Source organism: Pelodiscus sinensis, chromosome 1 (assembly GCF_052426305.1).
Source record: "Pelodiscus sinensis isolate ZL-2025 chromosome 1, ASM5242630v1, whole genome shotgun sequence".
Classification (NCBI taxonomy): domain Eukaryota; kingdom Metazoa; phylum Chordata; order Testudines; family Trionychidae; genus Pelodiscus; species Pelodiscus sinensis.
The window spans coordinates 125,907,210-125,925,575 of NC_143052.1; the positions used below are offsets into that span (position 1 = coordinate 125,907,210).

Sequence of the window (18,366 nt, forward strand, 5' to 3'; positions counted from 1 at the left end):
TTATACTTTCTTGTAGCTGCTGGGAAGATCATTGTTATATATTGTCCACATGCTATACATGCCCTTCTCTGGGTAGTCTCCGGGATAGCTGATTCTTCTTCACTGGCCATTATCACTGTCTGGGGTCATCTTGTTTGCAGTTGAAAGTCTGGCTGTGAGCGTTTCCCAACCTTACAACATATTTCAGTAACACATATAGCAGTGCTTCATTACTTCACATACAATGGCAGTACATGCAATCCAGGATGCTGCTTTGAGGTACAAAGTGTCACAGGCATGTCAACTCCTTTTAACATCGGGGCAATTGAGGGCTTTCAGGGCTTTTCAGGAAAAGCATCAGCCCCTTATGGAATCAAGTTGTTACATTGGGCCATATTCTGTCCTTCGGTAGTACATGCATGAGCAAATTTGGAAACCCTTGGGGAGTTTCAGACAACATGTGATTTGGCTTGTGATTCCTCATGAACATAGATAGGAAGATAGTGGGTCTGTTATGGATGAAGACTGTTGACACCTCCCTATGGAAGGATAAGGTGCTACTACCAATAACCTTTACACCCGTAATCAGTCCTCTTCTGAGGCTCATAATCTCAGCAAATTTCAAGGCCCATTTCTTTTCATATTTGCTAATAAGCTGGGAAAGAGTGGTGAGGCACAGTTGTTTGGTTGTGTCGATGGTCTGTTTGGGTCTTCTCTAAAAGTTGTGGAGCATAATGTCTTACATGTACATTTTGTACAAGCCCTCTTAAGTTTTATGGAAGTGCATGTTTTATAGATCTTTAATGTGTATTATAGAGCTGCCAGTGAGCTCATTGAGACTTATTCGTACATGACTAAGGGCAGAATTATTGTCTCTTTCTCCAACAACATGGCTGCCCTCAGTAGTAGGCTCAAAACTTTTTATACACACACACATATTTTATTTAAAATATAGGCTACAATTTAGTCATGGCAAAAAGAACTTTTAACCTCTTGCTATTTGTCTGCTGGGCTGAGGAAAAATAGCTTTCTTTTAAAAGACCAACAAAAACCTTACACTGACCCCCTTAGAGCTAAAACTGCGACTTCCTTCTAATCTTGTTATTCGGTAACATGCAATTGTACTGCTCAGTAGCCATGGGCATCCTGTATCATAGGTAGGGGTAGGCAGAGTCTTCCTAAACCACCCGGCATGGCCTGCCCACACTCTGCCCTCACAATGCCTGCTGTAGTTATTTTGGGTACAGAGTGTTGCTGCCCTCAGCACCTGCCCTCCCTGCTGCTCCAGGCCAGGGAAGCTGGGGACGCGTGCCTCCCTCCCTGCCTGGTGCTCCGGAGGTTGGGGAGGTTCAGGCCAGCTCAGGCCAAGCAGCCTCTTCCCTCCCTGGTGCACAGGGTGCTTCGAGGAGGCTGGGGTGTGCGTACTCTTCCCTTTCCCGTGGTGGGAGGGAAGGTGCCCCTGCACTCGGCATGCTGCCCCGCCTCCTCCCCTCCCCATATTGGGGGCAGGGCCTCAGCAGAGAGGACAGGGCTCTGTCTGCCTTCCCCAGCCCTGGCTGCACCAAACTCCCATGCCAGTAGCAGACCAGCTTCCATTCTCTGGAAGAGTAAGGATGAAGCAATCTATTCCAGCACCTTACCAGATGCAAGTAATTTTCTCCTTTGCACCAGCTGTGTCCATTGCCCACCTCTAACTACCTGCCCACCTCTAACTATCTGCTCACCCTGACACTCTGGCTGCTGCTATTGGTAACCCAGGAAGGGAATTAATGGGTCAGCTTACACTCCTTGTTTGAAGTGTGGGTATGCAGGACAATAGACAATCTTGCCTTTAGAAATGGATCACTTTAAATCTGCTGATGCTTTACTTTGCATGGCCTGTCGTTAGAAAAAAACAAAAAACTTTTCAAAAGAGTTTTTTAAAATGATGGGCTAGAAGCTCAGCAGCTCTAAATCACCATAGGTCCATTGACTTCATTGGAGCTATGCTAACCTACAGCCACTGAGGATCTGACCCTAAATTAGAAATATTGATGAGGAATTTCAAACTTCCTTAGGACCCTTTGTAAGTCCCAGCCTCCAATCTTAATGGAATGTAGATTGACATGGGTAGTGAATAAAGTTCCGGTCTGTTCATTTTATCTAGAACAGAAATTAAATTTCAGAAAATCCAAACGTATTTGACCCTTTATTTCAAAGTGTTCAGACCTATAACAATGAGCCCAGTGGCATCAGACATTCCACTTCTAGAGCTTGAAGAACATGTGTATTCTATTTCTCTCTTTGTGTATGGTTGAGATGATTAGATCTGAATGACGTAACTAATTCTTGTTTGACCTACATAATTGACATGAAAATTGAAAGAGAAATGAAAATAAGATAAATAATGACTTGTGAGTGCCCGCCAAGTGTGTGGTGCCTCTTGGAAGGAACATTTGATTTGGATAATCTGCTTGTTTTGATTTACTGCCTTTCACATGTGCGTCACATATCTGAAAGCTTAAAACATCAGAGTTTTATTATTTTCTACAAAAATTTCTGAACAAAGTAACACACTTCGGATTAGAAAAAAGTTTGAGTTAATAGACTGATATTGCAATATAAGCTTTCAGCATGTCATGGTAGACACACTCCTCCAAATGGTTTGTTTATGCAGGTGTGTCTGTAGGACACAATGTTTTGAAAATGTACCCATTTTCAGTGTCCAGGGCATCTACAGATATTATGCTGGTTAAGCAATGATTTACCATCGAGCCTGTTTGACTCCTATTTTCCATAGGTGTTAGAAACAGAAAACACATGTTAAGTCATTGGCTCCATTATCCTGCCAAAGAAAAAGCTGGCTCTCCTCCTTGACTCAAGCTGATAAATCACATTAAAAGGTGTTAATGTTATATTTTCCCAGAGTTACTTTTCCATGTAAGCAATTGCTCTAGTTAGCCAGATGGAACTTATTCACTAGATGGAAGAGAATTGGGTTGCCCAATTGCAGATGGGAGTTGTCCATTAGACACTCTTTATTAGAGCCACACTATAAACAAGTTTGAAAGCCTCTAAAGGATCATTTCTATTGTTCCCCCCCCCCCAGATGAGCTCAAATGTGTGAGGCAATGGAACTTACCCTCAGGCCTCCCTGAGGGATCTACATTAGGCAAATGTCTGATTTTAGCCCATTATTGCCTTCTAGCCTTTCTTATTAGATAGTAGTTGATATTAAAATGTCACATTTTGCCAACAGTTACCCACAATGGTATCTGTTATATAATATAATAGTATATTATTTATGATGTTGGTTGATTTTAAGGTTAATGTTTAAAAAGCTAGTTTCTTTCTCCTTACGTGTGAACATTTCCTTCAGTATTGGTCCATATTTCCCAAATTCTTGAAGCATACTAGGAAAACATCCAGTATGTTGCTGGGCACTCCTCTAGATTAAGTAGTTGATATCTTCCGAATTTTTAGTGATGAACTAAATTGTGTACTTTGTTCTTAAAAATATCATATCTGTTTTTAGGAGGCGGTCCCTGCACACAGCAGTGTAGGGACACAGGCTCCAGTGTTGTATGCTCCTGCTTTGTTGGGTACCAGTTTCTGTCTGATGGTGTCACCTGTGAAGGTAACAGAAATGAAAAGCTTGCCTCTGTTTGTTGCTTAAAGGGAGAAGTGTTTTGCTTTTGTGGATTTCTTTTTCAAGATGGAGACTAGCACATGCTTATATTGGGAGGGCAGAAGACATTGGACAAAGAAAGACTGAGTTAGGTTGGGTGTGAACATGGGGACAATAAAGGTAAGGAGCTGGGCAGAGACCAGTTCAGTGGGGCAGATGGAGAGTTTGCAGATGGATAGGACACAGGAGAGGCCTCAAGTTTGGTTTTGGTAGCAGAGATGTTAAAATGCATTGAATTAAGTAAACATGTAACTGCTGAAAATGTCAATGTTTACTCGGTTACATGCAGGACAGGCAGGTGACTCCCCAGGAGCCAGGGTGTGTGCAGAGCTGGCTGCATTGGCTCCCACTTATCCCACCTGCAGCAACATGGTGAGGAGGCAGGCGGCTCCCCAGGAGCCAGGGCATATGGGAAGCCAACTTTTAAGCTATCTCCTTGCACATACCAGGAGCCTGCATGTAACCGTGAAGGTTAACTAATGAGCCATGGTTATACTTTCACATCCCTACTTGGTAGTGAAGATAGCAGTTAAGCTAGCCTTTTCTTTTATCGTCGTAAATGAATATTCATATAAAATATAAAATCTTGAAAAACAAAGAATAGTCCTGCAGCACCTTAGAGACTAACAAAAATGTAGATGGCATCATGAGCTTTCATGGGCACAGCCCACTTTTTTGGATGAATGGAGTTTAAGGGGTCCAGGATCCAAATAAATAGCAGAGAAAGAGACGGGATGGAGAGGGAAGGGAAAAGAGGAAAAATGGGAAAAGAATAGTTAATTAGAGAGTCCATGCTAAAGAAGCTGATAGAGAGGGTTCTAAGTACTCTTAAGTACCTGGTGTTTGACTTTTTATGTCATTAAGAAGTGGAATGTAGCGGGTAATCCAATTAATGTCTTTGTTTAAACCTCTATTATAGAGAATTAAATGAATTATTTGATTCAGTCTTAACAGCTAAGGATGTTAGGGACATTCCCAAACCTGACCCATCCTTTGTAGGTGTCAAATCTGAGGACTTGTCACAGATTGAAGGGTCTTTAGAGGAAGTTTTGGAATTAATTGATAAACTTAACAGTAACAAGTCACCAGGACCAGATGGCATTCCCCCAAGAGTTCTGAAAGAACGCAAATGTGAAATTGTGGAACTATTAACTCTGGTTTGTAACCTATCCTTTAAATCAGCTTCTGTACACAGTGACTGGAAGATAGCTAATGTAATGCCAATATTTAAAAAGGGCTCTAGAGAGAATCCTGGCAATTACAGACTGGTAAGTCTAACGTCAGTACCGGGCAAATTAGTTGTAACAATAGTAAAGAATAAAATTGCCAGACACAGAGGCTTTGTCTACACTTGCAGCTTCTTGTGCAAGAATATCTTGCGCAAGGGTTCTTGTGCAAGAAGGCTTGCACAAGAAAACATCCACATTCCCATGTACGAGATGTGCTTTTGCACAAGGGCATCCATGGCAGTGTGGATGCTCTCTTGCGCAAGAAAGCTCTTATGGCTGTTTTAGCTATAGGGTTTTCTTGTGCAAGAAACCCCTGCTAATTGTCCACACTGCCCTCTTGTGCAAGAGCTTCTCCGCAAGAGAGCTTACACCTGTTAGAAAAGAGCATAGCTCTTGAGCAAGAAGACCTCTCTTACCACGCCATACTGTAAATCTTCTTGCGCAAGAGTGGGCGGGCAGCATGGACTGTCTGCAGATTCTTGCGCAAGAATGGCAGAGAATTGTCAGACACATAGAAGAACATAATTTGTTGGGGGAAAATCAACATGGTTTATGTAAAGGGAAATCCTGTCTTACTAATCTATTAGAGTTCTTTGAAGGGGTAAACAAACATGTGGACAAGGGGGATCCAGTAGATATAGTATACTTAGATTTCCAGAAAACCTTTGACAAGGTCCTTCACCAAAGGCTCTTATGTAAATTAAGTTGTCATGGGATAAGAGGGAAGATCCTTTCATCGACTGAGAACTAGTTAAAAGACAAGAAACAAAAGAGTAGGAATAAATGGTAAATTTTCAGAATGGAGAGGGGTAACTAGTGGTGTTCCCCAAGGGTCAGTCCTAGGACCCATCCTATTCAACTTATTCATAAATGATCTGGAGAAAGGGGTAAACAGTGTGGTGGCAAAGTTTGCAGATGATACTAAACTGCTCAAGGTAGTTAAGACCAAAGCAGGCTGTGAAGAACTTCAGAAAGATCTCAACAAACTAAGGGACTGGGCAACAAAATGGCAAATGAAATTTAATGTGGATAAATATAAAGTAATACACATTGGAAAAAATAACCCCAACTGTACATATAATATGATGGGGAGCTAATTTAGCTACAACTAATCAGGAAAGAGATCTTGGAGTCATTGTGGATAGTTCTCTGAAGACGTCCACGCAGTGTGCAGTGGCAGTCAAAAAAGCAAACAGGATGTTAGGAATCATTAAAAAAGGGATAGAGAATAAGACGGAGAATATCTTATTGCCCTTATATAAATCCATGTACACCCACATCTTGAATACTGCGTACAGGTGTGGTCTCCTCATCTAAAAATAGATATACTGGCATTAGAAAAGGTTCAGAGAAGGGCAACTAAAATGATTAGAGGTTGGAATGGAACACATATGAGGAGAGATTAAAGAAACTGGGACTTTTCAGCTTAGAAAAGAGGAGACTAAGGGGGAATATGATAGAGGTATATAAACTCATGAGCGATGTGGAGAAAGTGAATAAGGAAAAGTTATTTACTTGTTCCCATAATATAAGAACTAGGGGCCATCATATGAAACTAATGGGCAGCAGGTTTAAAACAAATAAAAGGAAGTTCTTCTTCACACAGCACATAGTCAATCTGTGGAACTCCTTGCTTGAAGTTGTGAAGGCTAGGACTATAACAGGGTTTAAAAGAGAATTAGATAAATTCATGGAGTTAAGTCCATAAATGGCTATTAGCCAGTATGGGTAAGGAATGGTGTCCCTAGCCTCTGTTTGTCAGAGGGTGGAGATGGATGTCAGGAGAGAGATCACTTGATCATTACCTGTTCGATTCACTCCCTCTGGGACACCTGGCATTGGTCACTGTCAGCAGACAGGGTACTGGGGTCGATGGACCTTTGGTCTGACCCAGTATGGCTATTTCTACGTTCTTATATTCTTATAGGTATCAAACTTGTAAGTGAAATTAAGCTTTGCAGCTTCTCTTTCAAGATGGGTTTTTGAAATTGGCTTGTAATAATATGGAAACTTTGAGATCCATTAATGAATGCCCGGGCAAGTTAAAATGTTTCCCAACAGGTTTCTGTGTGTTACCTTTTCGAATATCTGATTTGTGTCCATTAATCCTTTGTCATAGAGACTGACATGGCAGAGGAGCATTGCTGGCATTTGATGGCACAGATCACATTGGTGGATGTGCAATTAAATGAGCCTCTGATGTGGTGGTTTATGTGGTTATGTCCTGTGATGATGTCGCTTGCATAGATGTGTGGCACCAGAGTTGAATGTGAGAGTGGGTTCCTGGATGAGTATAATGGAGGTTTGTTGCGTGGTTGCTGGAAGTATTTGTTTGCGGTTAGAGGGTTGTCTGTAGGTGAGGATTAGCCTGTCTCCCAAGGCCTGTGAGAGTGAAGGGTCATTTTCCAGGATAGATAGTAGATGGTTGTAATAAGTTTCTAAGGTGCTTCAGGACTATTAGTTTTTTAAGTTTTTGCAAGTACAGACTAACATAGCTACTCCTCTGAAACATATAAAATATAGTACATCCTAGACATGAGATATTATATCCTGATAGTTGAAAACACAGGCTGCGTCTACACTGGCCCCTTCTTCGGAAGGGGCATGCTAATTTTGAAAATGGGAATAGGGAAATCCGCGGGGGATTTAAATATCCCCCGCGGGATTTAAATAAACATGTCCGCAGCTTTTTTTGAAGTAGGAATAAGAGACCCTCCGGAATAGGGCTTTATTCTGGAGGATCGGGCCAGTCTAGACGCTTTTTTCCAGCTTTTCCCACAGCCAGAAAAAAAACGGCGGCCATGTTTATTTAAATCCCGCGGGGGATATTTAAATCCCCCGCGGATTTCCCTATTCCCACTTTCAAAATTAGCATGCCCCTTCCGAAGAAGGGGCCAGTGTAGACGTAGCCACAGTGTATGGCTAAAAATTGAGAGCAGATAAGAGCGCTTACTTTTTGTGGGAGATGGAATCCACAGTTCCCCCCCATCTGGGTTTTCAAAATTTCTGTAACCCCCAAAGCTGACCCATGATTGTTTCTTGCCTCAAAAATTTCAGATCTTTTGTGCTAACTGTTCATATTCTCTGTCCATTTTGGTTACTTCAGATATTAATGAGTGCATCACTGGGACACACAATTGTGGGCTTGGACAAACTTGTATCAATACAGTAGGATCCTTCCGTTGTCAACGTGAAACAAGCTGTGGAACTGGTTATGAACTCACTGAAGACAACCATTGCAAAGGTATGATCCAGGCTGTGAATTGGGTACATATGAGGTTGATGTTTATCAACATCTATGATGCCCAAAATGCTAGATAAATTATTGCATCTTGTTGTTTATATGGAAACACATATGTAAGTTGTAATTCTATACCATATGTGTTTTATAGTCTAATATGAGTGTCTAGCACTTCTTTGAGTGCTGTCCCTGTGGGTGATGCACTTAGAAGAGGTTCAAAACTTATTATTAAATAATAAGTAGAGCAAATATCCACCACACATATATACTCAAGTGGCAGTGATTTGAAACCTGGTGTCAACAAAAACAGATGGCATCCATCTGCGTCTCATTACCCTCAATATTAGATTATCTATTAGAACTTAAAAGGTCAGGCTTCTCCATGAAATCAATAAAAGTTTACTTATTTGCCATCATAGCCTTTCAACCCATGGTAAATCAACATCCTGTCTTTGCCCAGCCAGTAACAAAACATTTCCTCAGATGACTCAACAATGTCTACCCAGAACCATGTGAGCCTACTACACTATAGGACCTCAGCCTGGTCCTTTGGGCCATTACCTGTTCCCAATTTGAACCTATGGTGACATGTTCCCTACTACACCTTTCCATGGAAGTGGCTTTCCTTGTGAGAATTAAATCTGCCAGATGTGTAGGAGAACTGGGGGCCCTCATGGACGATGCCCCATACTCAAGACTTTTTAAAAGATAAATTACCCCTGAGACCACATCCCAAGTTTTTACCACAAGTCATCTCTATTTTCCACTTTAATCAACCTATTTACCTACCGACATTCTACCCCAAAGCATACATAGATAGAATGCAGTCTGTGCTTCATACTCTCGATGTACAGAGGTCATTAGCCTTTTACATAGAAAGAACATGGCCATTTCGTAAATCACCCAGACTGTTCACATCCATAACCAAATGTTCCAAAGGGAGTGTCATATTTCAACAAAAACTCACCAAGTGGATCTCCAGTTGCATAAAACTATGCCATCATCAGTGTGACCTCTAACCCCACCCAAGGGAAATCACATACATTCAACCAGAGCCCTATTGGCCTCCATGGCTTTCCTGAAAATGGACACATCAGACATTTGTAGAGCTGCTACCTGGGCCTCAGTCTATACCTTTACATGGCATTATGTATCACATCTGATACCTCATTTGGACTCTCTGTACTGTCATTAGGGTTGCCAGCTGTCCGGTTTTGAACCAGACAGTCCAGTATTTCAGTTTTCTGTTTGGGAAACAAATTGAGAAAATATAAATGAGAAAATATAGATGTTCTGTATTTTCTAAATAAGATATAATGTAGATTGTGATGTAATGTCAAGTGTGTCTGGAAGTTATGTTGAAACCATCTGGCAACCCTGTCATCTGTCACAACTTCAACTCCAAGGCCCTCTCCCTCCACTGGTGGGCACTGTTCTTAAGTCACTTGAAGTGGAGCACCCACAGGTACAGCACTCAAAGAAGGGAAGGTTACTGGCCTTGTGCAGTAATGGAAGTTCTTCAAGATGTGTGTCCCTGCTGTTGCTCCACTATGCTCCCTCTTCCCCTCTACTTCTCTTCTTTTAAATTTTTTACTGTCTCTGGAGCAGAGAAAGCACTGAGGGGGGACTGGTGGCATGGCATCAGTTTACTGCCTGAAAAAACATGAAATGGGGACCACATATGTGTAACCCAATGAGAAACTGTTACCAGAAGTCTCTGAGTATGGGCTCAGGGGCACATGATCACCTAAAGCGAAGCACCCACAGGGAGACGCATCTTAAAGAATCCTAGTTATTGCACAGGGTGTGTAACCTTATCTTCAGCCTGAAATGTTTTCTTTGCGGTAATGTGAATGAGCTGCAAACGCAGTTTGAGTTTGCTTCCTCTGGAAAACAATCCATCTCTCTGCAGCTGAGAATGGTCTTCAATATGGGGCTTGTTTGTTTTTTGCAGGAGGTGGGGGGCAAAGTATTTTCACTTCCCTGAAGTATGTAAGCCAGCTACTAGGGCCTATATTTTGGGTAATATTTTGTAGTAGGGAATGGGGATTGATAGGTAGGAAGTGATACAATTTAACTTTTTAAGAAATGTAATGTTTCGGGGGAGGGGCGGGGTTAAGTGTTCAGTTGACCTAACTTGGTTCCCTTTGAAGTCAAAAATAAAAGTCCCCTTTAACTTCAGAGAAAGAAGTTTTACGTCAATGAAAATTCTACCTGTAAGCAGTAATAATCTTTCAGGAATAAGGGAAGTGCAGCCTTCAATGAGTGCTTACCTATTTACATAGCTTTGGAAATTGTTATTATAGGTTGACCCTCCCAAATCCAGGACTCTATCTGGTCCAGCAAAATCCTTGTTCCAGCAATGCCACAGATGTTGCTGGACTAAAGAGCCCCTGAGGTGGGAGCGGCTGAAAGAACATGGGACTGGGGAGATCCGGCTAGGCCAGCAGCGGCTGGACTAGGCAGTGTCCGGACGAGGCAGCGTCCAAGGGACCTCCCCCCCGGCCAAAGAACCCCTGGCGTCATCTGGGCCAGGCGTCCAGGGAATCCTGGCACCAACTGGGGAACTCCAGCTGCAGCAGGGCTTCTGGTGGTAGGGGGTGTGGCCCTGCCTCCCCACCCCTGTCTTCCCACCTCCACCCCCGCAGTAGTAGGGCCCACCGGCTGGGAACCCCAGGATACCCCTTATGGCAGCAGGACTGGATTGGGCAGCCCTGACCATGGAATCCGTGGCTGAAGCAGGGCTGGCACGGGTGGACGGCCCTAGCTGAGGAACCCCGGGGAGTTCCCAGTGGCAGCAGGACTGGCCCTAGCAGCGGTGCAGCGTGGCCGGGTGATCCCAGCTGTGGAACTCCCAGTAACAGTGGGGCTGGCAGCAGCTGGGTAGCCTCCGCAGCCAACAGGGGAGCACTGACCTCTCCTGGTTCAGCAGATTCCCTGGTTCAGGACAGCTAAGTCCTGGGGGTGCTGGAAAAGGCAGGTCCAACCTGTATGAATGTCCAAATTATCATCTAGGAATTATATCAGGCCAGACATTTCTAATATTGCTTTGACAGTTTTTAAAAAATTATGTATTCCCACAAGGAAAATGCCTAGAGGCCAGATGCATGATAGCTGATTTTTTTAAAAAGGACATCTTTCAATGTTAATGGCATGGGGGAAATATGAAGTATTTTTCAATGGAAAAAATGACAGATACCTTACATCAGGATTAAATGGATTTTATAATTTCTGGTTACCATTTTTTAAAGTTTAAACAAAGTAACTACACAGATAAAGATAAGAAGTTGCCCAAACACAATGGGGTCTTTTAAAGGTAACACATAAGTGTTATGAATAAGATTTGTTAGTACTTGTATGGAATGTTCATATATGACGTTGATAAAAAATATAAAGTTTAAAAACAATTAACAAAGCATGATAACCTTTATTTATTTTTAACTGTTATTTAAAATCAAATAAAAATCTTTAGCCTTATAACACAGTTCCACCAAATATAGAGCTACCTATTTTCTCCCTATTAAATGCTAAAAGGCTTTTTATAAGGATCATTAGTACTACAGAAAACACTTCCAGTGTTCATGTAATTGAAATTCCTTTTTTTTTTTTCAATTAAGCTGCATTTGGTAGAATATATCTACTTTTTTATTACGCCAAAGAATTTTTATTCTATGAAAAATATAAGGCTGAAATTTGAAGTGTTTGCTCTGTTTTCACATAGGCAAAGATCTTTTCAGAATCAATTACCAAAATGTGGAGCACATTTTGCATATCTTTTTCCGATAGATTCTCGCAGTTTAGCTGTACCTTGACAGTGGAAAGGGGCCCAAATGAGCATAAATTACACTTCATTTCATGTTAAGCCATATCGATGTAGACAGGTCTTAGTTTAAAATGAGAATGAAGGCTTATGAGTTTACTTGAAACTGAATAAAATTAAAGACTTCAGGATTTAGGCCTTTATTCAGCAAAACACTTAGTCAAATGCTTAGCTCTCATTGACTTCATTGGGATTTGAGCATGTGCTTAAGTGCTGTGTTGAATGAGGGCCTTTGAAAATACCGCTGCGGACACTGAAAATTGCAAATTATTTAGTTGTCTAATTTAATAATATAATAAAGATAAGTAACCTGCTTCCTATTTCTGTCAGATTACTGTAAAGATAATGGGCCAAATTCATTTCTAGTGTAATTATATTGAAATGATGACTGACATTATAGCCAGCGTGAAATGGGCCTATATTTTCTAACTCTGTCTTCTGTCTTAAGTGTTATAAAAATCTTGTGTAAAACTCTTGCTAACTATTTTTTTTTTTGTGATGTACCAGATATTGACGAATGTGAGACTGGTACTCATAACTGCCTCCCCGATTTTATCTGTCAGAATACTCCGGGATCTTTCCGTTGCCGACCCAAGCTACGGTGCACGAGTGGGTTTATACAAGATGCACTAGGCAACTGTATTGGTAAGACATATTTTGTCACTTAAATGACTTCTTAAAGGTGTGTGTAGGCCAATGTATTAGTGCATGGGGTCAGATCAGAGCCTCCCATTTGAATTCTAGTGCTGATGTTCATCTTTGTTTATTATATTCTCTCCCTGCTCCCCTTAAAAGTTGGATTTGATCATAAGTGACTTAGGATTTTAAGTCTGATTTTTCAAAAGAAACTTAGGCAATAGAAATCTAATCTCACTGAAAGTCAATAGGATGTAGACACTCTGTTACCTAAGATAAAATATTCAAAAGCTCGGGAGTCCTTTACACAGAATTTGTAAAAATATTAATGATTTCTACATAATTTTTCTCCCTTTTTTCAAATGATTTTAAATAATCATACAATCATAGAAATATAGGACTTTAAGAGGTCTTGAGAAGTCATCAGGTCCAGCTTCCTGCACTCAGGCAGGACCAAGAAAAATTAGACCATTACAGAAAGGTGTTTGTCCAACATGTTATTAAAAACTTCTAGTAATGAGGATTCCACAATATCCCTTGGAAACCTATTTCAGAGCTTAACTACCCTTATAGTTAGACAACTGTATATAATGTAAACCTCCCTTGCTGCAGATTAAGTCCATTACTTATTGTTTTATTTTCAGTGTACCTGGAAAACATTATTTAGAACTGAAAGTCCAATGCGTGGTATTATGTTAGCTTTAGAGTATCCTTTACAATGGCATTTGGTTTTGCTGTGTTGGTCAGCTACATATAACTGATCTTGCTTTCCCAAGTAAGCTCTTATATATAAATAGTTCATAGGCAGGTAAGAATTTTTCACCTTAAGACTGGGCCTCAGGTAAAGAATGTAACAACCTATTGGCATGATAATTAGAGCCAATTATAATGGAAGTGGGGTTTACCTTGAGAGACAGAATAGAAACTGTTGGGTTTAAGGGTATTAATATTTTGCATTCTAGGACATGTAGGATCTAACCTGACAAACTAAAATTCTATATATGTCAGAATAATTGGCTTTCAACAGACTTTAAATAGATTTGCCTGGTGTGTCCTACAAATCTATCAGCTCTTCTTGTGAAAGTAGTACTTCAAGCCTCAATTTAACTTCTAATTCCTTCAAAAAATAGCCTGTTTTGGACTCATGAAATCTGCTGAGCAACTGGATTTGCCAATGCTGTAGCATGCAATCAAACTCCCATTTTCCTGTCAACCTTTTTTCCTTTGCTGAAAACTGACATTTGAAAAATACAAGGCTGAAAACAAAATTATCTGAGTGTAAAATTACACTTCATAAAATGAAGCTGTCACCATGGCTTAGTGGGTCATAACTGAGAGTACCAAATTCAGGACAAACTGCTGAAAAATAGAGCAGACATGCCCCCGCACTGGTTGTTGCTCTCCCATAAAATATACCAATCCAGAAACAAAAGCAGTGTTTCACCACACTGGTTAACAAGAAATCAGCAGTGCAGCCTTTAGGTATTCCAGTCCTTGTATCATGACCAAGAACACTACGGCTATGTCTACACTCGCGGCTTCTTGAGCAAGAACATCTTGCGCAAGTGTTCTTGTGCAAGAACTCTTGCTCAAGAAAACGTCCACACTGCCATGTGAGAGCTGTGCTTTTGCACAAGAGCGCCCATGGCAGTGTGGATGCTTTCTTGCGCAAGAAAGCTCTGATGGCCATTTTAGCCACAGGGCTTTCTTGCGCAAGAAATCCCTGCTGAGCGTCCACACTGCCCTCTTGTGCAAGAGCTCTTGAGCAAGAGGGCTTACACCTGTCAAAAAAGAGTGTAGCTCTTGTGCAAGGAGCCCCCTCTTACCACGCTGTACTGTAAATTTACTTGCGCAAGAGCGGGCGGGCAGTGTGGATGCTCTGCAGATTCTTGCGCAAGAACGGCCGTGCTTGCTCAAGAAGCCGTGAGTGTAGACATAGCCTACACATAATGATGAATGGTTATTTAAACCAATTTCATCAACCAGAGCGTTCTTCTGATCCTGAAGGACCAGGTAAATATGTAACTCAGATCTTCCCCAAAAATTGCACATCTGCCAATATTTTAGTATCTAAAGGTTTATAAGAAAAAAAGAAATAGGTGAAAGTTAAAATTGGGTAAAAAAAATCAAATACACACAATCATTGCAAAGTTCTTGATTCAGGCTTATAGAAAATGAAATAAACTGCTGGCTTGTTAAGTCTGTGCTTGTTTCTAAATCTTTAGAAGATCCTTAGTCCCTAGATTAGAATGCTCACAAATCCACACTTTTGAGTAGGAATGAGGCAAAATGAAGGCACCTTTTTTAGCTTCTGTAGTATGGAGGAAATCCATTGTTTCAAACTAAGCCTTCCGCACAATTAGTGGAAAATTACAGGTGACAAGATAGTGTTTGGAGTCATGTTGGCAAATTACATATACACGCACGCTTCACTTAATCATAGTAGAGGTACCATACTCTAGTTCAGGGGTAGACAGCCTATGGCTCACAAGCCAAATATGGCTCACTTAGGAGCCAGATATGACTTGCAGCTCAAGCTCAGTCCCCCCATGTTCTCCCCCTGCAATGGAGAGCCCATGCTGGCACTCAAGCTTCGCGCTCCTCCCAAGATTGGAGCCAGCACCAGCTTCCTGTGGGGGTGGAGAAAGCCCCGAGTCTTGCTGCATGATTGGGAAAGAAGTGGAACTACAAATGACTCTGTACATGTGCGCTCCCCCTCCCCCAAGTGGGGGAACAGCAGCTCGCAGACACTCTGCCTGGAGGCTTTTCCCGCTGCTCCATTGGTCAGAATCTGACCAGTGGAGCAGCAGGAAGCCATGTCCGGGATAGGGAACCTCAGCAAATAATTGCCACCACCCCTCCCAGCCTGCTCCTGCACCCTCCCCTGGCCAGACACCCATCTGCACCCTGCTCCTACCCCCTGGCCAGACACCCTGTTGCCAGCCTGCTCCTGCCCCCTCCCTCCTGGCCAGAGACCTATCTCCAGCCTGCTTCTGCATCCCCCCCCCCAGCCTGCTCCTTTCCCCTCTCCCATGCACCTTACCTCTCACCCAGATCCTACACTCCCATCCCTATCCCACTCACTGACAGCCCTGTCCTGCACACTGTACCCCTTATTTTTTGGTCCCATCCCAGAGCATGGGGGCCCCACAAAATCCCCTGGAACCGAGAAGAGTTAATTTGGCCTGAGACCTTGAACCTCAATCCTCCCTGCCCTCCACATGGAGTGCCAGGGGAGTGAGGTGCCTCAGTTGGGGGCCACAGCAGTGAGAGATTGAGGTTTTGGAGGGGTTGTTTATTTGCTTTTCACTTGTGTGGTCCCCAGCTGATTTTTTTGTGGGTCAGTGGCCCCTGACCCTAAAAAGATTCCCCACCCCTGCCATAAATAAAGACAATGTTGAAACCTTTTGTGCTGGGCATAACATTTCACTTTATTTAAAATAAAGTTTGGTAAACTAACATGAGAAAGTAAAAGTTCCCAGCCCTCATCTGGCTGCAGCATCCTGTCCTCCAGCCTCGATCCTGGGACAGGCCCCATAGTCTGTCCCCCATCTGGCCACAGAAGGGGCTGGCAGTGGCAGCCCCCCTCCTATTGCAGCATGGGTAGGAGGGGAGGCCACGATCTGGCTGTGGTGGTCCTGGTCCCGCCTCTGGTTCAGCTGCTGCTGCCTAGGTGCAGCAGCCCAGCTCTGGGCAGGTAAGGTAATCCAGCCTCAGGGTCCCTTCCCCATACTCTATTTGCAACCCCTAGTGCCCTGCCCTGCCTTCTGCACCCCCATATCCACAAACTGCACTCCCAGCAGCAGCAGAAGTCTATGAGTACAATGTTTCATTTATGCTATTATCAAAAATCATGTCAATTATCAATAATATTAAGTTGTATATTTTCAGTCATGCAAATGGGCATTTTTATGTACTGGCTCTTTGATGACCACTTGTTCTGAATTTTGATGTAGTTTGGCTTTTTGGTTTGAAAAGATTGCTGATCCCTGCTCTAGTTGGGAAGACCCATTGAGTGGGTCCATGGTCTACTGTGAGTTAAGTGTTCTTTCATGGACCATTTAAGATGAATAGTCCCTCATAATGTGCATGCTAAATACCTTGTGGGTTTACCACATGAGCCAACATTTGAAATATAGTTAATAATCATGACTTTAGATACAAAAATGATACATGCGTACAAACAGCATAACCATTATCATCAAATCATAACTTCTCTATTGACACCTTGCTTAACCTTGTAGAAGATTTGTTGCAATTATGTAACAGTTGTAACAACAATGTTCTACATGATCATATCCTAAACAGCTAACATCACAGAAGCCGGCTCTGTAGGGTCAGATACCTTAACTCTTAAAGATAGGGGACAGATCATCAGCTGGTTAAGAGGTACTACCCCAGTTTACACTAGCTGTGAATCTGGCCCTTACACTGCCTTCCATGACCCATCTAGAATAGGGCTACTCAACACGTGGACCGTGGCCTGTTTGTTTGCGGCCCAGGGTGCGGTTTGGGTTTACATGAGGCTGAACATGTGGCTCAAGTGTGGGAGCCAAAACAAAACAGCAGTCAATATAATGATCTTCTGTTGATATGCGTTTTAGTAGTTACATTCCTGGACTGTCATTGCTCATTAAAAGTGCTGTCATATGAGTGGAAATCAGGTAAATGTTGCATTTTATTAATATCAGCAGAACTGACTTAAATGGGGCCTGTGTGTTGTGTAGTCTTGCTTTAATCTTTGTATTCATGCCCGTCAGTGTGAAAGAAGCTATTTGCATATATATGCAACTACACTTAAGTTGTGGCCCTCGGCATGTCCTGTGAGTATCATTGTGACCCCTTGGGGCTTCCAAAGTTGAGTAGCCCTGATCGAGAAGAATCTCCACAAACACTTCACATACTGGTTGTAGGAACTATGTATCAAATGCTGCTCTGTGTTGTGGTGAACAGGAAAGAGAATAGGAACTTTCCTACCTTTCCGATCCACAGCTTCAGAGTAGGGCACTCTCCTTGCACTCTTCAGAGCTGGCTGAAATGTCTGCTGGCACTCTATGTGCTGTGGGCAGCCGACAGACTGTGCTGAGCCCTGGGCAAATGAAGGGGATGATTCGAGGCCCTAGAAAGGGCAGGGCCTCAGGTAGAAGAGCCCTTCAGCACCCACTGCCCAGGACTCTGGCAGTGATTTAAAGGGCCCAGGGTTCCAGCGACTGTTGTTACTGCGATGGTACCATTGATGTCCAGGAGCCCTGGGCCCTTTTAGATCACCAGGCCCCAGGGAAGCTGCCCCATTTCCTCTCCGCTCTCTCTCATTGGCAGGCCTGTATGTGCCCACGTGAATGAAGTCCGTGAGGTTGGAACTTGGCTCAGCAGCAGGTGCTACAGGGAGGAGCAATAAAGTATAGTCTGGCATAGATTCACCAATCCCACTGCTGTACTGGCCATCTAGAGTCAGGCAGCCCTTTGTCAGGTGGATACTCTGCTCTATTCCACACTCACTCTGGGCTGGAAGATGGAAGCTCTTTGATAGTAAACCATAACCCTGTAGAAGAACGTAGGCTACAAACTGAAGAAGGTGTTTACCTGAAACTACAGAAGGAGGGCTTTAGGCAGGTAATTAACTAAACTGATATGGAATTTGGCTAGGATGCTGTACATTTACAGAAAGCGCTATACCCATACATTGTCAGCTCTTTAATTTTGTGTGGGTATAACGCTTTCTGTAAATGTACAGCATCCTAGCCAAATTCCATATCAGTTTAGTTAATTACCTGCCTAAGCCCTCCTTCTGTAG

At 42.6% G+C, this 18,366-nt stretch overlaps 1 protein-coding gene across 2 annotated transcripts in view; it reads left to right on the plus strand.

Annotated features, from left to right (window-relative positions):
* Window positions 1-18,366, plus strand: part of FBLN1 (fibulin 1) — a 120,693-nt gene that overhangs the window by 34,170 nt on the left and 68,157 nt on the right. For both annotated transcript variants that reach the window (XM_006127755.5, XM_006127754.5), the window contains exons 6-8: window positions 3,494-3,595; window positions 7,982-8,119; window positions 12,444-12,581. In XM_006127755.5, the coding sequence (XP_006127817.2) occupies window positions 3,494-3,595; window positions 7,982-8,119; window positions 12,444-12,581 (378 nt within the window). The remainder of the gene's footprint in view (window positions 1-3,493; window positions 3,596-7,981; window positions 8,120-12,443; window positions 12,582-18,366) is intronic.